Below are 20995 nucleotides of genomic sequence, written 5' to 3'. Positions count from 1 at the left end.
CTTCTGTCTGATGCAGGGACCATGGCTCTTACCCTGGAGCACCCTAATTGCACGCCTGCCCTTTTCTAGCCAGGTCCTACCTTGCTGTAGCACAAGCTGTTTGGGTGGGGAGGGTTTGTCTTTGACCCTTCCAGGCAAAATGGGTATTTCAGGGGCCTGTTACTGCAGAGGACTAGATCTGATGGCAGATGTGGTCCCTTCTGATGGCAGATGTGGCCCCTTCTGGTCCTCCAGCTTGAGAGGAGGAGTGCAGGACTGCTGCTGGCTCCCCATTGCCGGGGCTGTGCACCCCAAGACTTGCCCTTCAGCTGCAGCACCATGGCAAGCCCCGGGCTGCGGGGGGGGGCCAGCGCATCCTGTTGTCGTGGGGGCACACACGTGCTAGTTTTAGTTTTTCCTTTTGTGTATTAGCAGAGGAAACGCTGCCTTGTATAAATTTACATATGACTTGGCAAAATGTATGTTTGTGTCATTTCTGCAAGAGCAGCAGCCGGCTCTGCTGCTTACACATTGTGGCGGTAATAGAGGTGCTTGAGTTATAGTGAAACTTATTTCATTTTACAGCTCCTACAGCGTTAACAGATGTACAGGCGTCTGATCCAATCATGCAGCAAGAGATTTTGGGGCCAGTTCTTCCAGTTTTGACAGTGCGTAAGCTAGGAGCAGCCATACATTTTACAAACAAGAATAAACGACCCTTAGCAACATATGTCTGTGCTGGCAGCTCTAACGTAATCATAAATAAGGAACCCTGCTAGGCAGGAATGTATCTGGGCTCTGCATACGGTCAGTACGGACAAAGCATCTGCCTTCCTCCCATTATATTAATGAGGTGCAGGCACTGGAATCCCTATGCTGTACGGCTGGATTTGCTGGGTGGGGACAAAGGACTTGGAAAAACAAATGCTAACCCAAAGCGCCGGAGCTTTATTTGCTTTAAAGCCTGTATTTCATTTTAGTGACATTTCACTCCTACCCACTCTGCTGCCCGCTGTCTCGCCAGGCTCTTGTGCATTACCGCACGCTGCTCCGCGATCGTCAGCGGTCACCAGCTCGGCCGTGCTAGAACTCCTTCGCTGAAGCCCGCCGCTGGCCTCTGCTCCCAGCCCAGTGCGGCGGGTGCGCTGGGGCCTCAGGCCCCAAGCCTTGCTGCAGCTCAAGGGCCAGCAGCTCCCCTGCGTACCTTGGGGACAGCATTCAGGGCAGAAAGGCCCCTTTTATACAGCCGAGCGCTGTACGACGAGGTGGTGAGGCAGGGGACAAACACTGCGCGCTGCGAACTCTCAAAGGGCCAAGCGTGGCCCCCGGGGAGCTGAGCTGAGCTCTGCTGAGCTGCAGCAGCCCACGGGGCTGGGACCACGCTCAGCCCCATCGCTGCTCACTCCTAAATTCAAGGCCTGGCCCACTGTGCCTGCTTAACTGAAACAACAGGATCACCCCAGACACCAGCCTCCCTCTGCTTCAGCCCCACAGAAACAATTGCACGGATGTCTTTGGGTAGAAAGGGAGAGTGGGGGGAGCTGGAAGCTGAGTGCACCCTAATAAATTTAATCTCTACATCATGTTAAAGTGTAGTAGCTAAATTTATTTCTCCTTGTAATCAAAACAATACCAGCTTTGGTCCCAAAACAGTAGTGAGATTTCTTCTCCCCAGCTGGAAAAAAAGAAAATACTATAAATCCATCCCAGAGCTGATTTATATAGCATTCATGAAGAATTTATATTGCAAAGAATTTTATTCAATTAAACTTGAAAAGCCTCTAGATTCTTGAGGTTCAATAGTGATCACTGAGACAGAGCTATCATAAAACTGGATGGCCTGTCTGGAGCAGGCATTGAGAAAATGTCTGATGTGACATTGCAGCTGACGGTACAGTCCAAATCAAGAGCATTTGTCATTGGGATGTGTTACAGGCTAAGGCTCGGAAAATTACTCTGTGAAAAATGTGCATTAACAATAGCCATGAAATATCTGTTTAAAAAAAAAAAAAAGGGTGAATAATGAGACAGTGGTATCTATTAGTGCTGGGCATTCTTCACTCTGACCCCACTCTGATTAAAAAGTTAACACAAAAGCCAGAGACTCTTTCGGGAAGCAAGCTTAAGGTTGTTTCTACTTAAATAATTGAACAGAGGAAGCTGCATGACTGACTGAAAAGCTCCCACCACTAGAAGTGGTACCCTTAGTGCAGGACAAGCACCCTTGACGTGTAATCACCTCACCGCCCACGGTTTTCCGTGATGCTCCTCCATACAAGGAGGGGAAGACTTAAACCACCACGTCTGATGTGTCTTCTACCCAATTATATTTCCAAGCTGGAAGTGGCTTGGACTTAACTGTAAAACTGTAATTGTCTGTATTCTCTATGCAGCGTGGGTAGCAAGGTGTTAACTCATTCAGCTGGCTGCAACGCATCTGCTTACCTAATGTTTTTTGGCAGTTTTCAGTCCATCAGGAAGCTGGAAAAGGAGTCTTCTCTGTTGAAATACTATATTCTGCTATCGTGATCTTTGCAACCAGATCCTCCAAGCTCTAGGGCATGCTCTAATCTACTCTGCTGAGGGCTCCCTGACAGTGACGCCCCTGCGGTCAACGCAGACGTGAAGGTGTGCGAGACCTGAACCCCTTTAGGTGTTAGCCTCTCTCTTCCAACTCTGTCAGCTGAGAAGGCACCAGGCCCCCGCTACTCATCACAACCCCTTTATCTGCAAACTTAGTGACTTGAGTGGTCCCCAGTAGACAGACACTAAAACTAAACAAGGGCTCTACTCCTTCAGCTGGTACCTGCAGCCAGAGGGGGATGCTGTGACCAAACTGAGAGGGCTCTGTGTGCTCGGAAGGGCAGCTCCACGTGCAGTTAACCCCAGCTACCTAAACAGAGCTTAGAATCATAGAATCATCTTGCCTGCATGTGACCTGTAGGCTTTGGCCCTTCCTCTTTTAATCCCTCTATCCTGCCTGAGCCCCGGTCCTGGCAGAGGATGCACTGCATTGTCAGCATGGAGACATTCTTCACAGGCATAGAGAGGCAGCCAGAGCCAAAAAATTCTTCGTGCATTCCTGTAAATCTACACAGCTCAGCTTCAGACAGGGCTGATGGATTGAAAGCAACTTAAAAAAGAAAAGCACGCTGGGTTCAGTATTAAGGTATGACAGTTAAGGGCCCTTTGGTACAAGTAAATCACATTTATTATTTCAAAGCTTGTGGACAGAGTTCCTGAATCTCTACACAGTTGCTGTTCTGTATGAGCATTATGACTTCCAAAGAGAAGCTGATTGTTTTCTCTTCTTCATTCCTCAGAGTCCTGTCAAAGCCTTTCCACAGCACCTGCCACTGCCCAGGGAAATTAAGACATCTCTAGAAATCAGCTGTAGTTCTCTGAAGTCTCCTGCCTCAGCTCCAACCCAGGGCAAACAGTAACTCTGATGCCATCACCACAGTGTTATACAACGGATATTTGGACAAGGCCCAGTGAACAGAACAGCTGTGTTCCTCACAGTATTTATGAACAAGGTCCTAGTTATTTAAGCTGGAAGTTCTTGGCAGCTCCCGTTTCCAATCCAGCCTTGTTCTCTTTCCCTTCCTTGAAGGGGGAAAGCAGTCTGCTGGATTTAGCTTCCCACGATCTAGGAAACGAACATTCCAGCTCCCAGTTATGGTTCAGGCTTTATATATATTTTCTCTTCCTTCTCTTCCTTCATTGCAGCGTACCGTGCCAAAACGAAGAGATAGTCGCTCAGTCTGGAAACCAAGGGAAAAGCAGTGAAACCACTTCTCACACCAGGTGTGTTTGTATCCAGCAATGCACAACTACACAGCAAAGCACATTTGATTACAGCACAAGAACTGCAGGTTAAAGGAAGGTAAAGAGAGACCACATGAGAAGCGATTTCCAAAATGGCCTTCAATAAGAAAGTTAAGTGACTGCTCCCTCAGCACCCCAGCTGTGTCTGTAAACATACTTTGCAGCCTTGCAACAATGCTTTTTAACAAGCTGCTTGTTGAAACTTCAAAGATCATATTCTAGAAGGGAAGCTTCTTGAGAAGTAAAACCCGCAGTTCTATCCCAAGACTAAGGGAACAACAGGCACACTTAGTAGTACAGAGTAAGGGTTTGGGTTTTTTTTTTTTTTTTTTACCTGTTTAAGTATTTGGCCACGTTTGGATCTGCTTCCCCTGCTTGTACTAAAGGAACCACGCTAGAACAAGAAAAGGAAACTTTTAGTGTATTTAACTCTCCAACTCTGAATGCACAGATGACTGCGACCTGCTGGAACACCAGCCTTCACACCCCAACCTCACCTGGGGTCCCCATTCTAACTCCCCACAGCACGGTGTGAACACTTCCCCAAAAAGAATCTGTGGTGGCTACATAATGCAACTGATTTTGTAACTGTTCTGGAGGACTGCAGCTCCACTCCTCTAAAGGCTGCTCATCAGTGGGGTATCACTGAACAATGGGAGCAGTTTGCAGGTGATTAATACCCTTGAAGGATCATTATCCTTTTCTGCAGGTAAACAAGGACCCTTCTTTTATCGAGGGAACAGAGCTGTTCCTTGCCTCCTGACTGGTGTACAGCCCTCATTCTAGCCTTCTTTTGACAGGAAACTGCTGACTGATGTTAGTTTTTCGAAGATCATGCTGCTCCAGTGTATCTTGTCAGAGTAGCAATCCTCGCAGCAGAGCACATCAGCAGAAACACCTTCCTGCACATGAGTGGCTTCAGTAAAGAACCCCCAGCTACTTAGAACTGCTGGTGAGCAGGTTCAGGCTACCACAAGAGACTTTGCACAGAAGTGATTTACACAATGAGCAGACAAGAGTTTTCTCCTACGGACCTTACAAGGGGAGCTTTAATCTCCAATAGAGAAGTGGGACAAGGTAGGTGTGGACAGTAACATCTTAAAGCTTGCCTGGATCTCACACCCACCAGTGCCCCAGCTTCCATGTGTGCTAGCCTACAAAATACATTTAGCAAACCAGATACGAGCTGAACACGTAGATGCATCTCAACATAAACCTGTCTGTTCTTTCTCAAGTTCTTAGCTCGGATGACCCAGTTCAGGGGAGGGAAGAGAGACTTGCTTTTTGCCGACTGCACTCCTGGAATTTGACTAATACAAACACATCAAGCTTGACTCAAGCTCTAGCCCAGTGCAACACAGCTACAGTCGATTGCTCCGACTGCAATAATTTGCTAGCATTGTAGCATTCTGATCGCCTTTTATAAATTTTATTCTGTTACACTACAGCCAACACTCACCACCTTTCAGCTCTCCGGCAGACAGCTCGGGAAAAATGGAGAGCAGCACTGCTTTTACCTCCTGACTGGAACAACAATGAAACAGCGCATCAGTGTCTGCTACCAACAGATATAGCCATCCGCCTTATTGTGTAACTGCAGCAAAGCTTATCACATCTCACACACACATGCAACTGAACCCTACGTTATGGCTAGGCATCTGGGAAGAGATACCTGAATGCAAGTAGGATGTGGAAATTTAACTCAACCGGGTCCTTCTCTCTGATTTTCTTTTGGTATTTGTCCATGCAAATAATGGCCTCACAACCTGTTTTCCCACGACAAGCGGTAGAGCAGATTTACCCTAACAGCGCCAGCCTTCTCCAGTCAGCGAGAGGCATAAGCAGTACCTACTGGCAAGATGAAAGCTCTGAGCGGAGGAAGCTGCTCTGAGTAACTGTCAATCCACTGCTCCAGCTCCAGAACTGGCTTCTCACTAAAAGATGTTCGTTCTACAGAGGGAAAAGAAGAATCAACTAAAAGAAATGCAGAAGTGATTCAGTCTACAGATAGAGCTCTACTTTAACATTTCTTGGATCAGCAAGTCCTAAGAAAGCATCCCAAAAAAATCCTCCTGCTAGAGCAGGGCTGGCTCCCCATTCAGCAGCTGTGGCTGGGTGTCTCTGTTGGGGCAGCACCCCAGGCCAGCTTACATTGCTTGAGTCACACAAACGCAGCAGCTTGTGGGACCGTGTGTGACTTCATTCGGCACCAGACAAACACTGCAGAGCAGCCCTTGGGCCACTCTAACTCCCACATACCGGAACAGCTGCCCCAGCACCAGTCTAGAAAGACAGCTGTGATTCAAGAGCTGTTATCCCAGGAAAGGTACTGTGGGGCTTACTTAAGTGAGCCTCCCTGGCTGAGGACAGAGGTGTCGCGATGTTGGAGCCCACATCCTGCAGCATACACTGGACCTAGATGTGGCAATCAGGACAAAAATAAGAAGCGCTTTCATTAACCAGCCTTTGATGCTCCAGCACAACTGCAGGAAGCTCTGGGAGGCGACAGCTGGTTGTGCTGATTAAAGAAGATCCTACCCTTGTTGTTCATCATCCCCCAGCCTGCTGGCAGGGGGGATCAGATAAGTGCTCCCTAATTGCTTTATGAGAAGCCAGATTAGCGCATGTACTTGTTTTCACTGGCACATTAAACCACCCTGGCTGACTTTGCAGAAAGCAGACTGGGGAATGCTCACATAATCCCTTTGCTGGTAGGACACCGAACCAGTAACCTCTGGAAGAAAGGCAGTGACAAACAGCTGCATGCGGTGCTGGCTTCATGTCACGTCTGCTTCCAAGAGGGGCATCTCTCCACAGCCCGGGATACTTGAGAGGCAGTCTGGTAAAGCTTTTTAAAATCTCTGATTAGCTCCTTCTGCATTCTTGTGCACAGTGAAGCTAATTAGCAAAACTCACAGACTGCCACTGTGGGACCCATCTCCCACCATCGTGCCTGCGTGGTTACTTTGCCCCGATTCCAAATCTGAGGCAATGTGACAACAAGACTTGTGTCAAGGGTCAGAGTCTTAAGTATTTATTTGTTTTAATACTAAATTTATTAAATTCCTGTGTGTCAGTGGGAGCACTGTGTCTAAAATTAAGGAGTTTAAGAATACATTTCAATAGCACAGATGAAGTGACTACACTGGGTGAGGATTATCATTAATACTCACTTTGTGAAGTTGTTCAACAAACGTGTGGCCCTTTTCACTGCTAAATTCACCAGCAAGCCTAGGTTAAAAAAAAAAAAAAGAACAGAGTTAGCCGGAAATGAAGAAGTTACCACGATTGTGCATATATGTTTTTCCATAGGAAAAACACAGAATTTGGACACCCCGGGCTGTTTGTCAGCACAACCCTGCAGAGAAATTTGGTCCCCAGCATATCTGCTTCCCTGCTGCTGGGCGGCGGGGCTGGGAGAGCGGTTCTTAATAGAAGAGGATGCCCAGGAGACCCCCGGAGGAAGGGGCTGGGCCGCTGTGGCTAGGCCTTTGGGCATGTGGAGGGCCTGGGGTTGGCCAGCCCAAGGCCAGAACTCCCCGGGCTGCCGGCGAGCTCCCCGGAGAGCACGGCCACCCTGGCAGGGCACGGCTGGGCCTCCACGGCCCCTCCGCCCGGCAGCCGGAGAGGGTCCTGGGGCAGGGGGTTACCCGATGGCCGAGCTCAGTTCGTCCGTGGCTCCCAGGGCTTCGAAGATGCGGTCACCCTTCGGCCTCCGCTCCCCGGTGAAGGTGCTGGAGAAGCCTTCGGAACAGGCCCGCGGGAGGCGCTCAGAGGCCGGGCCCGGCCCAGCGGAGCCGCGGGGGTCGGGCCGGGCTCCGCCCCGCGCTCCCTCGGTGTCGTCCCCCCCCCCCCCCCCCCCCATCGCCCCCGGACACTACCTGCGTCTCCCGTCCTCGTGTAGATCTTCGGCGCCCGGTCGCTGCGGGGGCCGCGGTCGGGGGGACCGCCGTCGGGGCTGCGGAGGCACAGGCCGTGAGAGAGAGTGCCGAGCCCCACCCCGCCCGGCCCCCGGCCCCATCCCCGCGCTCACCTGCCCGCCCCGCTCCGCTGCCGCCGCCCCAGCGGCCCCCACAGGCCCCGGCCCGCCGCCGCCGCTCGCCGCAGCATCCCTCCCGGCCACCGTAGCCGCCGGTCCCTGACCCTCCGCGGCCGCCGTCCCTCCCTTCGCCCACGCGCGCTGTCACCCCAGCGCCGCACCACTCCGCGCCGCCGCCCTCTGATTGGCCTTCCCGAAATCCCACCCTCGCAACGATCCCGGCTATTGGTTTAAGCTCCAGGAGGGCGGGGCAGAGCGCGGCTCCTATTGGTGAGCGGCGCTGTCACTCCGCGTGATTGGAGTTGGGCAGCTGAGGCGGTGGTGGCGGCGCGGGATTCCTGAGGGGCCGTGTCCTGTTGCGGGAGATGTGGGAGCGGAGCCTGGTGCTGTCCGCCCCGGGGAAGGTGATCCTGCACGGGGAGCACGCCGTGGTGCACGGCAAGGTAAGGAGCCTGCTGCCGCCGGGGGCTCCCGGGGCTCCGGCCCGGCTCTTCTCCCTCCCCTCCCCTGATTCCGCTTCTCCTCGCCCGCAGGTGGCCTTGGCCGTGGCGCTGGACCTGAGGACCTTCCTCCGCCTGCGGCCCTGCGCTGAGGGCAGGGTGTGCGTCCGCCTGCCCGGCGTCGGCGTCGTCAGGAGCTGGGACACCCCCCGCCTCCAAGCCCTGCGGGGGGGGTTTGCAGGCAAGCGGTGGGAGGAGGAAACCGCTGCCCCTGCGAAGCGTGGGGCTCTCGGTCCTGCTCGGTGCTTTCTGCCCAGTGACTGCACTGGGGCCCCGCAGGGTTATATGTTCCCACCGCAGAGTGTTGCTGGGCCTTGTCATCTGTGACCACGCTCAGCGTGTACTTAACTAACGTGTCCCTGCACACCTCCAGCTCAGGCACCCCCACTCCCTCTGCGTGCCTCTTGTGACCTGCCTGATGCTCTGGTATCTGTGAAGGGCCCTTGCTGTGGCTGTGTCCTGTTTCAGGTTCCCAGGGGCTTGTTCTAGTGCTGCTGCTGCTGAAGTGGTGGTGTAATACATACAGAAGCCAGCCGGGGACCACATCCAGGTGTATTACTGATGGGGGGCCAAAAAGGAGTCCCTCTGAAGCTGGTCTGAGTTGCAGGCTCTTGGGGAAGGCAGGGATACAGGGCCTGTTTTCCTGCCTCTCTGCCCCATGCTAGCCCTCACTGGAATTTCTGCAGCATTTTGTACTGGGTAGAGCCCCTGACTGGCCGCTGTGCCATTTCCCTCTGGAATACCTGGTGCTTAACTCTTGTGCCCCTCAGGAACACTGTTTGCTTAGCAGAAAGCAGAACAAAGTCTGCTGAATCAGAGTGTTGGTAACCTCTCTCAGCGCTGACCAGAAGTTCTCTAATACTGATGCCTGCTCCTGGCCATTTGGAGTCCAGGCTCATGTGAAGTGCATCAGAATATCCACATTCTTTAATAAAGAGTTTTTGACTTGCCAAGTTCTGCATAGTGATGGATGGGCGTACTGGAAAGTGTAGGCAAGGAGGCAGTTGCTGTAATACAATGCGGGTGTGGAAACACTGGGTTTTCAGAGTGGCTGGTGGACATTTTGCTTTTATCATGAATCCTCAGGTAGAAAGTTTGTAGGCGAAATCTGAAATTGGCTCAATCTGTTTCTGCATACTATAACAGTTGTTGTTGTTCTTGTAAATACTACTTTCAAGTTTAACAGTTCCCTGGTTTTTAAGTGTTTAAATTCTCCCCTGCTTGCTTCCATAGCTGACTTTGATGAATCTAAGTCCCCCAGCATAGAACAGCTGGATACACTGAAAGAGTTTGCTGGAATCGCTGCCGGAGCCTCAGCTCCTGAGAGCCTTGCTACTCTTGCCTTTCTGTATATGTGCCTGGCTATTTCAGCTAAGTATGGGTAAGGCTATCTTCCTGCCCTAAAATAAACATGCTGTCTTGAGTGTTGTTCACCATTTATTGCTTCGACAAGGTCACAGGAAGAAACCAAATCTTTGAGGCAAAATAAGAAATTACAAGGAATCTCACTTCATTTACGTTCTGAGCACCTCAGGAGATGCTCTTCAGAGCTGAGCTGTTTGGTGGGTGGGGTGCCCCAAGCAGGTGGGCTGGCAATCGTCTGCTCTTGTTAGGCACCTACCTTTGAGGTGTTTAAGTCAGAGCAGTTCATTGCACCCTTCCTGCACAGTCAACAGCAGCAGAGACAGCTCTCCCTCCAGCAGGCAGCTCATTTCATCCTGGCTTCAGTTAAAAAAACTGCTGCAGAAACGAGCTGTGAATTCATTGTCTGAGCTAAGTCTGATCCCTCTTGTGGTCTGAATCCCCCTAAAAATATGAGAACTTGGGGTAACCACAGCTCAGGGCTGTTCCAGTTTCTGAACTTGACCAACACTGTTGATGATACTAGTGTAAGTTACTGGACAGGTGCTCAGGGCAATGTCTGATGCAGCACTGCTTGCTCTTTTAAACCAAGTCAGAACCTGACTTCAATATTCATAGCAAAGGAATCAAAGGTTAAAGAATTATGATGTGTAGCTGCATCGTGTTTTGCTTTGCAGTCTCCGAGTTCCTTGGTGATAGTGCTGGGGCTGTCATCAGCCTGCTCTGAAACCATCAGTTCATAGTTCGTGTCACTCACCAGCCCGGAAAAAGCTCCTGGGTTTGATGGTAGGGTCTGTAACACAACCCAGACGCATTCAGTGGAGAAAAGGGACACAGATATGTGCATATTTCATCTTCCCCATCAGCTTGTCACTCCAGTGGGATGTAACTATGCAGTGATGGATTTGGGATATTTAGGCTTTATTTAGAAATATGTTTAAATTCGTGTTTACAACAATCTTTGAAGGGTCTCTTTGTGGTGCTGCTCAAGTATTTAGTTACTAAGTGGCCCTGCTAGCAGCTTGACAAGCTGTGCTAATCATAGATCCAATTCAGCAAGGCTTTGTTCTAGTACAATGGCTTAGCAAGGCTACTCAGCTGTGCTAACTGAGCACTCGTGAAGCCCCTGTGTGTCGGATGCGTATGCATGTGCTGATGTTGCCAGTTTTCAACCAGCTTTTCGTGTGATCAGTCCTAACTGGCATCTTTTTGCCTTTGAAATGTTGTCTCAAGATGGAATTCAAGGTCGTTATGTTACATCCTGTGTGTTTGCGTTTCAGAGATGTTCCGAGCGTGGACATACTGGTGTGGTCTGAGCTGCCCACGGGAGCCGGGCTGGGTTCAAGTGCCGCCTATGCTGTTTGCTTGGCGGCGGCCCTGCTGACAGCATGTGGAGCCATCTCGTGCCCTCTGAACGAGGGAGAGTCCACAGCCAGGTAACGTGTCGGGGAAGCTTCCCCGCTTTGGATGCGTGGCCTGGGGCAGCTCTGTTCTCTGTGCCCCTGTCTTTCCTTTTACTTGCACAAATTCTGGCACTGGCACCTCTCTTGGTCTCCCTGGCCATCTCCTGGGCTGTGGCCGTGGCCGCAGCAGTGGCACCTTGAGCCCAGCTCCTGTCCCTTCCTGTCCTATCGCTGCCCTGCGTTCCCAGCAGCAGAGATGTGCTCTGTCCCCAGGGCTCTGACCTGTGAATCACGTGTTTACAATTCGCTTCTGATAAAAGCAACTGGATGCAGAGACTTGGTAAAACTTGCACCATTTCACTTGTCTAGTTTAAGATATACATACTAAAAAGAAAAAAAAAAAAAAAAAGCTTTATTTTGCTAAGCAAATAAATCACGCGCATTAATGTGGTGAATTTTTTTAATCTGTTTCTTCTCTATCCCTGAGCATCTTCCAGATTTTGCTTTGAGTTCTCAAGGAATTGAGGATCCTTTCTGGTTTTTCTGCATTTTCACTTGAATTTTTTTCTGCATGTGGCACATTTCCTTCTGATCTCCTGCCTGTGTCTCCCCTTTATCAGTGGCTGGTGAAAGGGAGTTTCTTTCCTTCTGCCCTTGGGTTCTTTCCCTTAGAGTTCAGTCTTGAAAAACTGGTCTGCTCTGCTGTGTGTCTGAGGAGGCTCTGTTTAAAGATGCATATCACAGCTGGAGCGTCAGAACCCTCTATTGTTCGTTCGGTGCCAGGTGCAAACCTTTTATGGTTGGCTTCTGCGGATTTTGTGTGGGACTGAAAGTGAGACAGCAAGAGGGGGTAACTGTATTCTGCTTCAAAAACAGAGTTTGCAGCCTGACCCAGAAACACGTTCCTAGAGCGGAGCAGTTTGTACGCTGTGCTCAGGCAAATCTCCCAAATAGTCACACGGCATGAGAAATGAAAGGCCAGTTCCAAACCAGGCAGCGAGGATGTCTTCATTCCCTGCTTGCATGTCTTAGGTTCAGCTTGAATACAGCGTAATTTTTTTCTTCCAGCTGGCATGCAGAGGGGTAAGTGAGAGATGGGGGTGTCAGACTTCAGAAGGTTTTTGCTTAACGTCGCAAGAAAAGAACAGCGTGATGTGATGACTCCTGTGTAGAGAAGAATCGCAGCCTCTCAAAGAGGATTAAAAACAAGTGGTTTACAGCAAACTGTGCTTCTATTTTGAGTATTGGTGGTGTGAGCTGTTTTCCTGAATGCTTCACAGATTAAATATTGGCAAGTGAAAAGAAAGGTGTGTGGAGATGGATAAAGACATTCAGCTGAGGCCCAGGGAAGTGGGGAGTTAAAGGAAGCAGCTTCCAGATAGCAAGTGGCTCTTGGAATTTCTGCTTTGCCTTAGCAGTAGTCAGTGACTGTTCTTGTAAGTGACTTTCATGTAGGACTGTGTGATGCTTTTCCAAAATCCATGTTTGTTCCTCTTCTCCATCAGGTAATACCTGTTCTGGGCCCCATAGTCTAAAAACCTGTTGAATGCACGTTCTTGCTACACCAAACACCAGCTCTGATCTCTTCAGAACGTTGCTGATGCTGGGATATCTGATGCCACTGTGCATGAGGCCATTTGAATGGTGGCTTGGGATGTGCGCTGTGTGTCTGCACTGCAGAGCAGGCAGTGCTGTGTGCCAGGGGAGGGTCAGGGATGTGTATTTGTGTGCCTCTGTGAGTCTAAGCGTGGTACAGCAGGGTGCAGGAGGGCTAGCTGGCTCCCTGTGGGTGTCAAGCTTCCCTTGGGCTGCCAGAGTTTGAGAGAGTCCTTCAGCGTGGAGGGAGTGAGTGGGTTTGAAGTAGACTGGTGAGTTCTGAAGGTGGTTGTGTGGGTGCATGCTTTGCAGAAGCAAGCCCAGAGCAGTGGGGTTTTGGGAGGCGCTGGAGGAGAAGGTACTGTGGTGGAATTGCCGTGAAGTTGCAGCCAGCAATAGTTTTGTAACTGGCAGCTCCGCGTTTGCTTTTTGTATTGCTACAGCCCATTAATTACTATGTTCAGTCAGGGGCCTTGATCCTTGCTGAGTCTGACCCAGCACCAAACTCTTTGTGCCAGCATTTAAACTCTCAAAGCACTTACCGGTTTATGTGACTGCTTTTAAGACAACAGAAAGACTTGTTTTTGTGTTTTTAGCATAACACCACCTGGATCTGCATTTGGTTCCCTTCTGTGCTCTAAATGCCAGCACCCGGTGCAGCTTGAAGTGTTAGGAGTTAATCCCTAAAAATCAAAGTCTTTGCTGGAGATAGTAAATTAGTTCTAACTACACCTTTTGACCCAATTTGTGAGGCTTCTGCAGCTGAGCAGCTGGCAATTAGAGGCTGAAGTTGCACGTGTGAAATGCAACGTTTACTATTCTCTTCTCACATTGTGCCTTCTGTGTCTATAAATACACCGTCCTGCCTGTTGGTGAGCAGGATCTCAGGCTGAGATATGTGGTAACACGCAGTGTCGGGGAGGCGGGGATAGGTCTGGACTTGCGTTCAGTTAAATTTGATCTTCAGTAGGCCAGGGCTAGGATCTTCTCCCTGAATCTGCTCCCTCCCTCGCCGTTGGCCTGCAGCAGGAGTGCTGGGTAGCAGTTGTGCCCTTCGTGCTGTCTTTGTCCGTGGAGCAGCGCCAGTTCCCCTTGTGGGGCTGGATGTGTTCTGCGTGCTGCCATGCAGAAAAGTGCCAAGTGCCAGTTAGGTGCTGTAAACAGCGATGTCCGCTCTCTGCTGAAAGAATGCAGGAAAGAATGCAGTGCGCAGAGGGAATTTGCAGTGCTGGGGCTTCCCACAGCAACTGGGTGCCTTGTGTGGTTCCCACTGCTTTGGTATCTCCTGCGGCCTCTGGTGCTTGGGTCTGTCAGTCTGCATGTGCTGGTTTGGGTTGTGTGTTGGAGTAATTTTCTTGCATTTCAGGTGGACAGAAGAAGAGCTGACTTTGATTAACAGCTGGGCCTTCCAGGGGGAGCAGGTGATCCATGGCAATCCCTCGGGTGTGGATAATGCTGTTGGTACCTGGGGTACGTGTGTGTTTGCTGCTCCCCGGCACTGAATATGGGTGCTGAGGAGAGGCTGATGGCGTGGCAGAGCAGCAGACATGTTTCCGTTCTCTGCTGCAGAGTGTGCATCAGCTGTGGGAAGGTGGTGAGCAGATGCCACAAGTTGCATTTCTCTGAGCGATAAGGCTCGGTTGGGGTTGCTGCAGAGACACTGGATCAGCAGGTTGCCTCACTGCACTGAGGTGCAGCAAAGGGACCAGAAACTCCCAAATTCGGGTCCCTGTTTTGACCTGAGTAGAGGGAATCCTTCCCTGTCTTGGTTTGCCCCATCTGTAAGCTGGGACTGGGCTGTTGGGAACTGGCTGCTAACACCAGAGATCTGTGTCCCCCAGGCAAGTGCTGTGGGGCAGAGACCCTGCTGCAAATAACTGAAATCTAAACATTCTGGCGTGAACAAAGAAACCTAATCCTGTCCCAAGGATAATGCGGTAGAAAATGCAGTTGGACAGCTGTCATTTAGTTTCAGTTAACAGAGACTTCCAAGTGGTTTGGAAGTGTCCTTGGCGACTTTTAATAATCTTTCTAATGAGACCTAATCACAATGTCTCTGTAAAAGTAGGAGCCAAGTGAGACATTGCTTCTGGACAATGAAATTCCATGCCGAAGGATGGCTGCTGACATGAGTGCACACGTTCAGTCCAGTTTGAAACCTGCGTGCTTGGCTCTGCCCCAGGGAATTGCTGCTTGATTCCTTTTTTCAGTAAAGATTTAATGCTGGCCAAAGTCTTTGCCTTTTAAAAAATATTTAATGTGATCCCAAAGTAGAGGAGAGCAAAGGGAAAGGCATTGGGTTAATTACGTCCGGCCAGACCCTCTCATTAAGTCAGCAGGGTTAGGCAGATTCATGCTGTCTGAGAACATGGTTCATTTAGCTGGTGTTTCTTGCAATTACTGTCATATGCTCTGGGTGAAGTTCTAAAGATGAAAGACCTTCTGTCTCTTATGACACTGTGTTATCTCTCAGCTTGCTGTGTACTGAGACAATGCATGTATTTTACTTTAGGTGGAGCCCTGAGATACCAATCAGGAAAAATCACACCATTAAAGAGGTAATATTCGAGTTTAAAAATAACGCTTGCATACAGTGGGTGGAATATGTCAAAGAGGCATTGGGTGGATCTCATAGGGTATGAGATTGATGGGAGATTGCTAACAGCATGGTGGAAGGGTTTTGTAGGCAGATTTTGCCGTGCGTGTGGGTAGCTTGAGTGTTGTCTTGGTTTGGGGTGAACAGGAGCAATGAAATGTTTGGTCATTATCTGACATTAGATGAACACAGCGCAGAGGATCAATATTAATTTCATGGCATTATGGGCAGTAGGAACGGGTCTGCTCCTGGCAGCAAATGACATTGTGGGGAGGGGGAACTTTTTGTTTACCTGGTGGTAGGACTGTGTGAAAACCAAGCTGCAGAGACAAATCCAGGTCCTGCGTGTTCCCTCTGCCTCCTGCCAATGAAGTATAATCTGACTCCATTAAAATCTTCCACAGTGCATGAAATTGCTCTATTAGCAGTTAATGGCTACTGCTGGCTAGTCTTGCAGATAGTATTTCAAAGGAAAAATTTTACTTGAAAAACATGGATTTCAGTAAATGTGTTACAGTCCTATTTATAGCACTAGTACAGTTGTTCCTTGTATCTAAGAGGAACAAGCCTGAATCCAGCCAGCACTTAAGCACCTGCTTAACTTTTTTAAAACTAATGGGACTCCTTATCTTGGGTGTCTTGCTCAAATAGGCCTTTTGAGGCAGAAGGAATTGTAGCTGTCTGGGCCTTGGGAGCTGCTGGGGGACCGTGAAGCAGAGAGGCAACGGGATATCTCTTGTTGCTTCCAGGGTGCCGACATTGAGGATTTTGCTGACCAACACAAAAGTCCCTCGAAGCACCAAGGTCCTGGTGGCTGGTGTCAAAGAGAAGATCCTGAAGGTGCAGCACCTGCATGGTTGTGGGGGCGGAGATGTGTGCTGGGGCAGGGTCGGGGGATAACCCTCACGAGCTCCGATCTCTTCATGCGGGACTGCAGGTCTCATGGCGATCTCATGGGAGATCTGTCCTGTGGTCACTGCATTCCTGCTGCTAGCTAACACCCAGCTGCCCTGGGAATGGGGGTGCAGCTTGCCTCCTCCCTCTCTCCAGCACTAACAGGGCTTGCCACAAAAATCACCAGTTACTTCCTCTGGCCTCCAGTTTCTGCAGGTGAGAGCAACTTTACCGTTGCCCTTCTCTGCAGGGAGGCTTCCCGTGAATGAGTAGCCCCAAGTGGGGTGAGGAGTTGTCCAGCTCCAAGAGGCTGGGGCCAGTTTTATCACAGTGGTATTAGAAGGCTAGCGAGCAGCCTTCTCACATCTTGCCTCCCCCCCTTCTCAGTTCCCTGCTATAATGAACCCGGTGCTGGACTCCATCGATGCAATTTCTCAGGAGTGCCAAAGTGTTCTGGAAGCGATGCCTGCAAATCCATCACCAGAGTATTACCCTGTGCTGGAGGTAAAGGGCTTGTTCGCCAGTATTTTTAGACACTGTTACTGTTGAACATCAAAATGTCATTTAAAGAACATTAGGTCTAAGAAAAAATTTGATAGCAGGAAATGTTCAGTTCCGAGTGAAACCATGGTCTGTGTGCGCTGCTTTTAATGCCCTTCCTGGAGCCAAGGGACGGAAAATGCTGCTGGTGTCTCTCCACAGCAGTGGACAGGGAGGGAGGGAGTGGGGCTGGTGCTTTGTGGACCTGTAGCTCTGGAGGTTTTGTTTTCCTTTGCTAAGAAATGTGGAGTGAGTTCAGGCTGAGACGCTGCCTCCCTGCGCCGCGGGCCAGCCACGCTCGTTCTGGCAGTCGCTGCCTGTGAAGCAACTGCTTTGTCATTGCCAAGGCTGGAGTGGAGAGCAGAGAGCCCAGCAGCCACTGGTTTGTGATGGACTGGTTATGAGCCAGCTCCCATTGCTCTGCGCTCATCCTGGCTCCAGACAGTAACTAACAGAGTTGTGCCCAGAGCTGACCTGACATTGATGCATGAGGTGCATACAAAGATCTGTGTTTGTCTTGGCTTTGTTCAAAGTAGGAGAGGCTGCTGTGGTGGGGGGAGACGTGCTTCCAAGTGGAAGAAGTCTTTTGCAGTGCCGAGAGCACTGTAATACTGATTCATACAACCGTGGGGTAAGGATGTGTGGCAGCATCCTAGCTGAGGCAAACCTGGCCTGGCCCTGGGTGCCAAGTGACTTGGACGGTCAAGAACCATTTGGTACCAGCGGTGTAGCTCCTTGTTGGCATCTGCATCCCTCCCCTCGGCTCTCCCATGAGGACCTCTGCTTGTCCTTGCTCTCGCTGGCAGGTTGTCCCCTCCACAGCTCCGGAGTGTGCCCCGGAGGTATGGGAGGGGGTCTGGGGTGGACAGAGCTGCTGTCCCAGCTTGACCTGTAGCAGCAGCGTAGGGCCGCTCCGTTAGCAGATGGTTGGTACAGCCTTCTCCTCTTTGTTTCAGGCCGTGTTGCACCTCACTGTATGTGGGTGAGCTGGTGCTGGGACTGCAGCAGGCATGGGAGGGTCTCCCATGGGATTCATAGCGAAGTTCTTCTGCTCCCTTTGCACCAAGAGGGTGGTGGGTTTCTGTACCCATCAGGGTGCACTGACCCTAACGAGGGCTGAGCTGGCATCAGCTGGGGGAGGTCTGGAGCCTGTTTGCAGTGCAACTTCACACAACTCCTCTCCACCTTAATGCATGATTGCTCAGACTGTGGGAAGTACTGGGAGATGGAGAAGAGGAGGGCTAATTTGAAGCGTGCTTTGAGATCCTCACATGAAAGATGCCAAAGCAGCCTTGTATACAATGCCTGGGAAGCAGCACTGCAGTGAGCAGGTTTCTGTCTGGAATCTGTTAGTTTGTCTTGTGCTTGAATTGCCCGCAGAGGCACAGTTGATTATATGCAGCGCATATATATAAATATATATATATTTAGCTGTTTCTGAAATGTGCAGTTCTGGACAGCATTGTATTTGAACCATCGAACTAGTCTACTGTGTCATAAGCTGTCATCCGATTCCTGGCAGATTTTGGATCAGGAGATGACAGGTGTCTTGGATCATCGTAGACAGTGCTGTGCCCTCACTCAGGCATATAAAGAGGCCTCTAGATGGACATCTGTCCAACCCAGCACAGAACTTGCAATATATGCGCTCTGCATGCGACTGGCTAATGCATCTCCTTGCATTTGTTTAAATGCAGTACAGAAACGCTCAGGGAGGGGGGAAGGGGACTATTTCTGCATCGTGCCCTCCTGTGTGGTGTTGGCAGGAGACCCGTGCGGAGCTGACTGTGACTGACTGCTGCCATGCTACAACGTGGCTTCCGCCACTCCCTGTGCACAGCATCCCTCCGTGAGCTGCAGGCAGGGAAGCGCTTGGTGGCACCGGCTGGAGGAGGGAGCACAGGGCTCCTGTTAGGGAGCCTCTCTGGGACTGGTCCCGTCTCAGCTGGCTCCCTGCTTGTGACCACCCGCTGGGACAGCGAGGGGAACCGCCACCACATGCCAGGGAGATGAGTGAGTCGTGGTGTCAGACCAGTGATGTTGAGAATGAGCTTCCTCCACTGATGGTGCTGATGAGCCGGGAGGGCACTGCAGTGCTTGGGGGCCCGGTGTCAGTTCCTGGCCCTGGTCCAGGCTTGCCCTGAGCGTGGGCCAAGCCCTTCCCTCTGTTCCTTAATTCCTCACCTTTAGTACTGGGAGGAGAGAAGCTGTAACTCCCACCTCTGTGTGGTGGTGTCCATCACTTGGGCCATTTGGGCTTTGCTGCTGTGGCAGCTTTCTCCAGGGGCAGCAGGGTTTGTGGCTGGCTGGGACAGCGTGGCAGAGATGCACTTGCAGCTTGCCAGAGCTGGGCAGCTCTGCTTGGAGGGCGGCCTTGCTTGGAGAGTGGCTTGCACTGCGTTCCCCCAAAGGGAGGACCCTCTCGACCCCACTTGAGCTGGGTGCCAGATTCCCAGCGTGGTGCTGGTGAGAGGCCCCTTGGCTCGTAGCCCAGGACCTGCCCGCAAGGAGGGAGAAGTGCTGCACAATGCAAACAAGGGGAGGCAACTCCACATCACCTCTCCAGCAATGCTGTTTCGGACTTGGCTGTGTCAGAAGTCCCCTGGATTTAGTTATGCTGGATGGATTGCAGGGCAGGATGACAGCCAGGAATGAGAGATGCTGGCTTAGTGCCCTTCCCACGGCCAGCGAGGGGTCTTGCACAGTCTCCTGCTTGACACTCGTGTGACAGGGGAGAGGTGAAGCAGTTGGGAGGCATTGGGGAGCTCTCATTTAGCGCCTGAAATAAATGCCTGCTGGCAGCTTGAGGTGACTGTGATTTTTCTCTGTCCTCTGGGAGCAAGGAGGTCCAAAACCTGTCGTACCACTGTCATTGCAGTGGGCAGCAGCAGCACAAATCATGAGGGGGACAGGGACAGATGAGCAGCCCCGGGCTCAGACCCTGGCCTTGACCTTGCTGCCCAGGGCTGCTGGGCCCTGAGACGTGCTGGTGGCCAAACTCCCTGCAGAAGTGAGATGGCCGCGTGGCTGGGGGTGTCTGGGAAGGCAGGGCAGCTCCCCTGCCCCTTGCTGGGGAGGGAGCCACAGCTGTGAAGAGCTTCTGTCGCCATATGTGCTCATCTCACGTTGTGTGTGGTTGCTTTTAGGAACTCTTTGATATAAACCAACACCACTTAAACGTGATCGGAGTCGGCCATCCCTCCCTGGACAGGCTGTGCCGGGTGACGGCATCCCACGGCCTGCATAGCAAGCTGACCGGGGCTGGCGGGGGCGGCTGTGGCATCACCCTGCTGAGACCAGGTCAGTACTCCTCTGCTCGCCCTGGGCATCCTTCCCCCGTTCCGCGCGGCCCTGCCAGTGGGGTCAGGTTTGGACGCAGTGGGATACGATGCTAGCCCTTGTATGGCTGTGGTGGGATGTGAAGCCATGTCACGAGCGTGGGATGGTGTCTAGCAGAGCCACCTGGCAGCATGGTTTGCAGTGTTTCATACGGGGGCAATTCAGTGCGTTCATTTATGTGTGTCAGATCTTCAGGGCATTGGCCCTGTTCCAGGGGGCATGTGTTTAAATGTGCGATGGCCCGTTTCAGTCTCCCTGCAGTGGCCTCGCTGGCTAACTGGCTGCTCTTGCCTTCCTCTTGGCAGACACCTCCCCGCTGGCTGTGGAAGCAGCCAAGCGAGACTTATGTGCCTGTGGATTTGAATGCTGGGAGACCAATATCGGGGCCCCCGGAGTGACCCTGCACCACTCCTCATCTTTAAACGCTGAAGTGCTGCACGCGCTCTCCGAGAGTTAAACTTCTGCCTCTGGCAAGACTGAGCTCTTGGCACTGTGTCCTCAGAGCGATAGCTCTGCATGCCCTGATGCCTGGAAACTTCTCTCCTGCTCTCTGTGCGGCTGTGGGCCTCTAGATACGGGTGCAGAGCCAATTTTGGGCCTGGTGTTGCTGGGAGCGGGGGCTACGATGAGGACCCAGGAGCAACTGCTTGCACTTGGGCTAGGTGTGAGTTTGACCCAGGCTCTCAGAATCCTGTTTTGAATTTACTTAATTGCTGTGCTAATCCCAAGGGGCAGGAGGAGAGGGTCTTGCTGGATTCCAGCGCGGGTAATGACACTTTGCTTGGTTCTGCTGCTTCAGGTGCATGTGGTGTATCTTCCCTTCTCCCCTGGCACCCTGCGAGGGCAGGCAGCGAGGCTGGCAAGGTGGATGTACAGAGCGCTTTGACGTTTTTGGGTGAAAAGCGTCTTGGCAGCTCAG

The 20995-nt window shown here is 51.4% G+C and overlaps 2 protein-coding genes across 2 annotated transcripts; one reads left to right on the top strand and one right to left on the bottom strand.

The window, feature by feature from the left end:
* Window positions 1-3617: 3617 nt before the first annotated feature.
* Window positions 3618-7917, bottom strand: MMAB (metabolism of cobalamin associated B). Its single transcript, XM_075719188.1, has 9 exons — window positions 7841-7917; window positions 7689-7765; window positions 7458-7551; window positions 6981-7038; window positions 6150-6222; window positions 5660-5757; window positions 5267-5331; window positions 4142-4201; window positions 3618-3743 (listed from the first exon to the last, which is right to left on the bottom strand). Exons 1-9 carry the CDS (start codon window positions 7915-7917, stop codon window positions 3656-3658), a joined length of 690 nt encoding a protein of 229 aa, XP_075575303.1. The 3' UTR covers window positions 3618-3655.
* Window positions 7918-8211: 294 nt separating this feature from the next.
* MVK (mevalonate kinase) lies at window positions 8212-20533 on the top strand. The gene is made up of 10 exons (XM_075718910.1): window positions 8212-8289; window positions 8380-8527; window positions 9580-9727; window positions 10989-11144; window positions 14074-14177; window positions 15220-15265; window positions 16053-16143; window positions 16585-16701; window positions 19884-20037; window positions 20382-20533. Exons 1-10 carry the CDS (start codon window positions 8212-8214, stop codon window positions 20531-20533), a joined length of 1194 nt encoding a protein of 397 aa, XP_075575025.1.
* The last annotated feature ends 462 nt before the right edge of the window (window positions 20534-20995 follow it).

Source organism: Pelecanus crispus, chromosome 11 (assembly GCF_030463565.1).
Source record: "Pelecanus crispus isolate bPelCri1 chromosome 11, bPelCri1.pri, whole genome shotgun sequence".
Classification (NCBI taxonomy): Eukaryota; Metazoa; Chordata; class Aves; order Pelecaniformes; family Pelecanidae; genus Pelecanus; species Pelecanus crispus.
The sequence above is the reverse complement of the archived record's forward strand: the minus strand, read 5'-3'. Positions and strand labels throughout refer to the sequence as shown.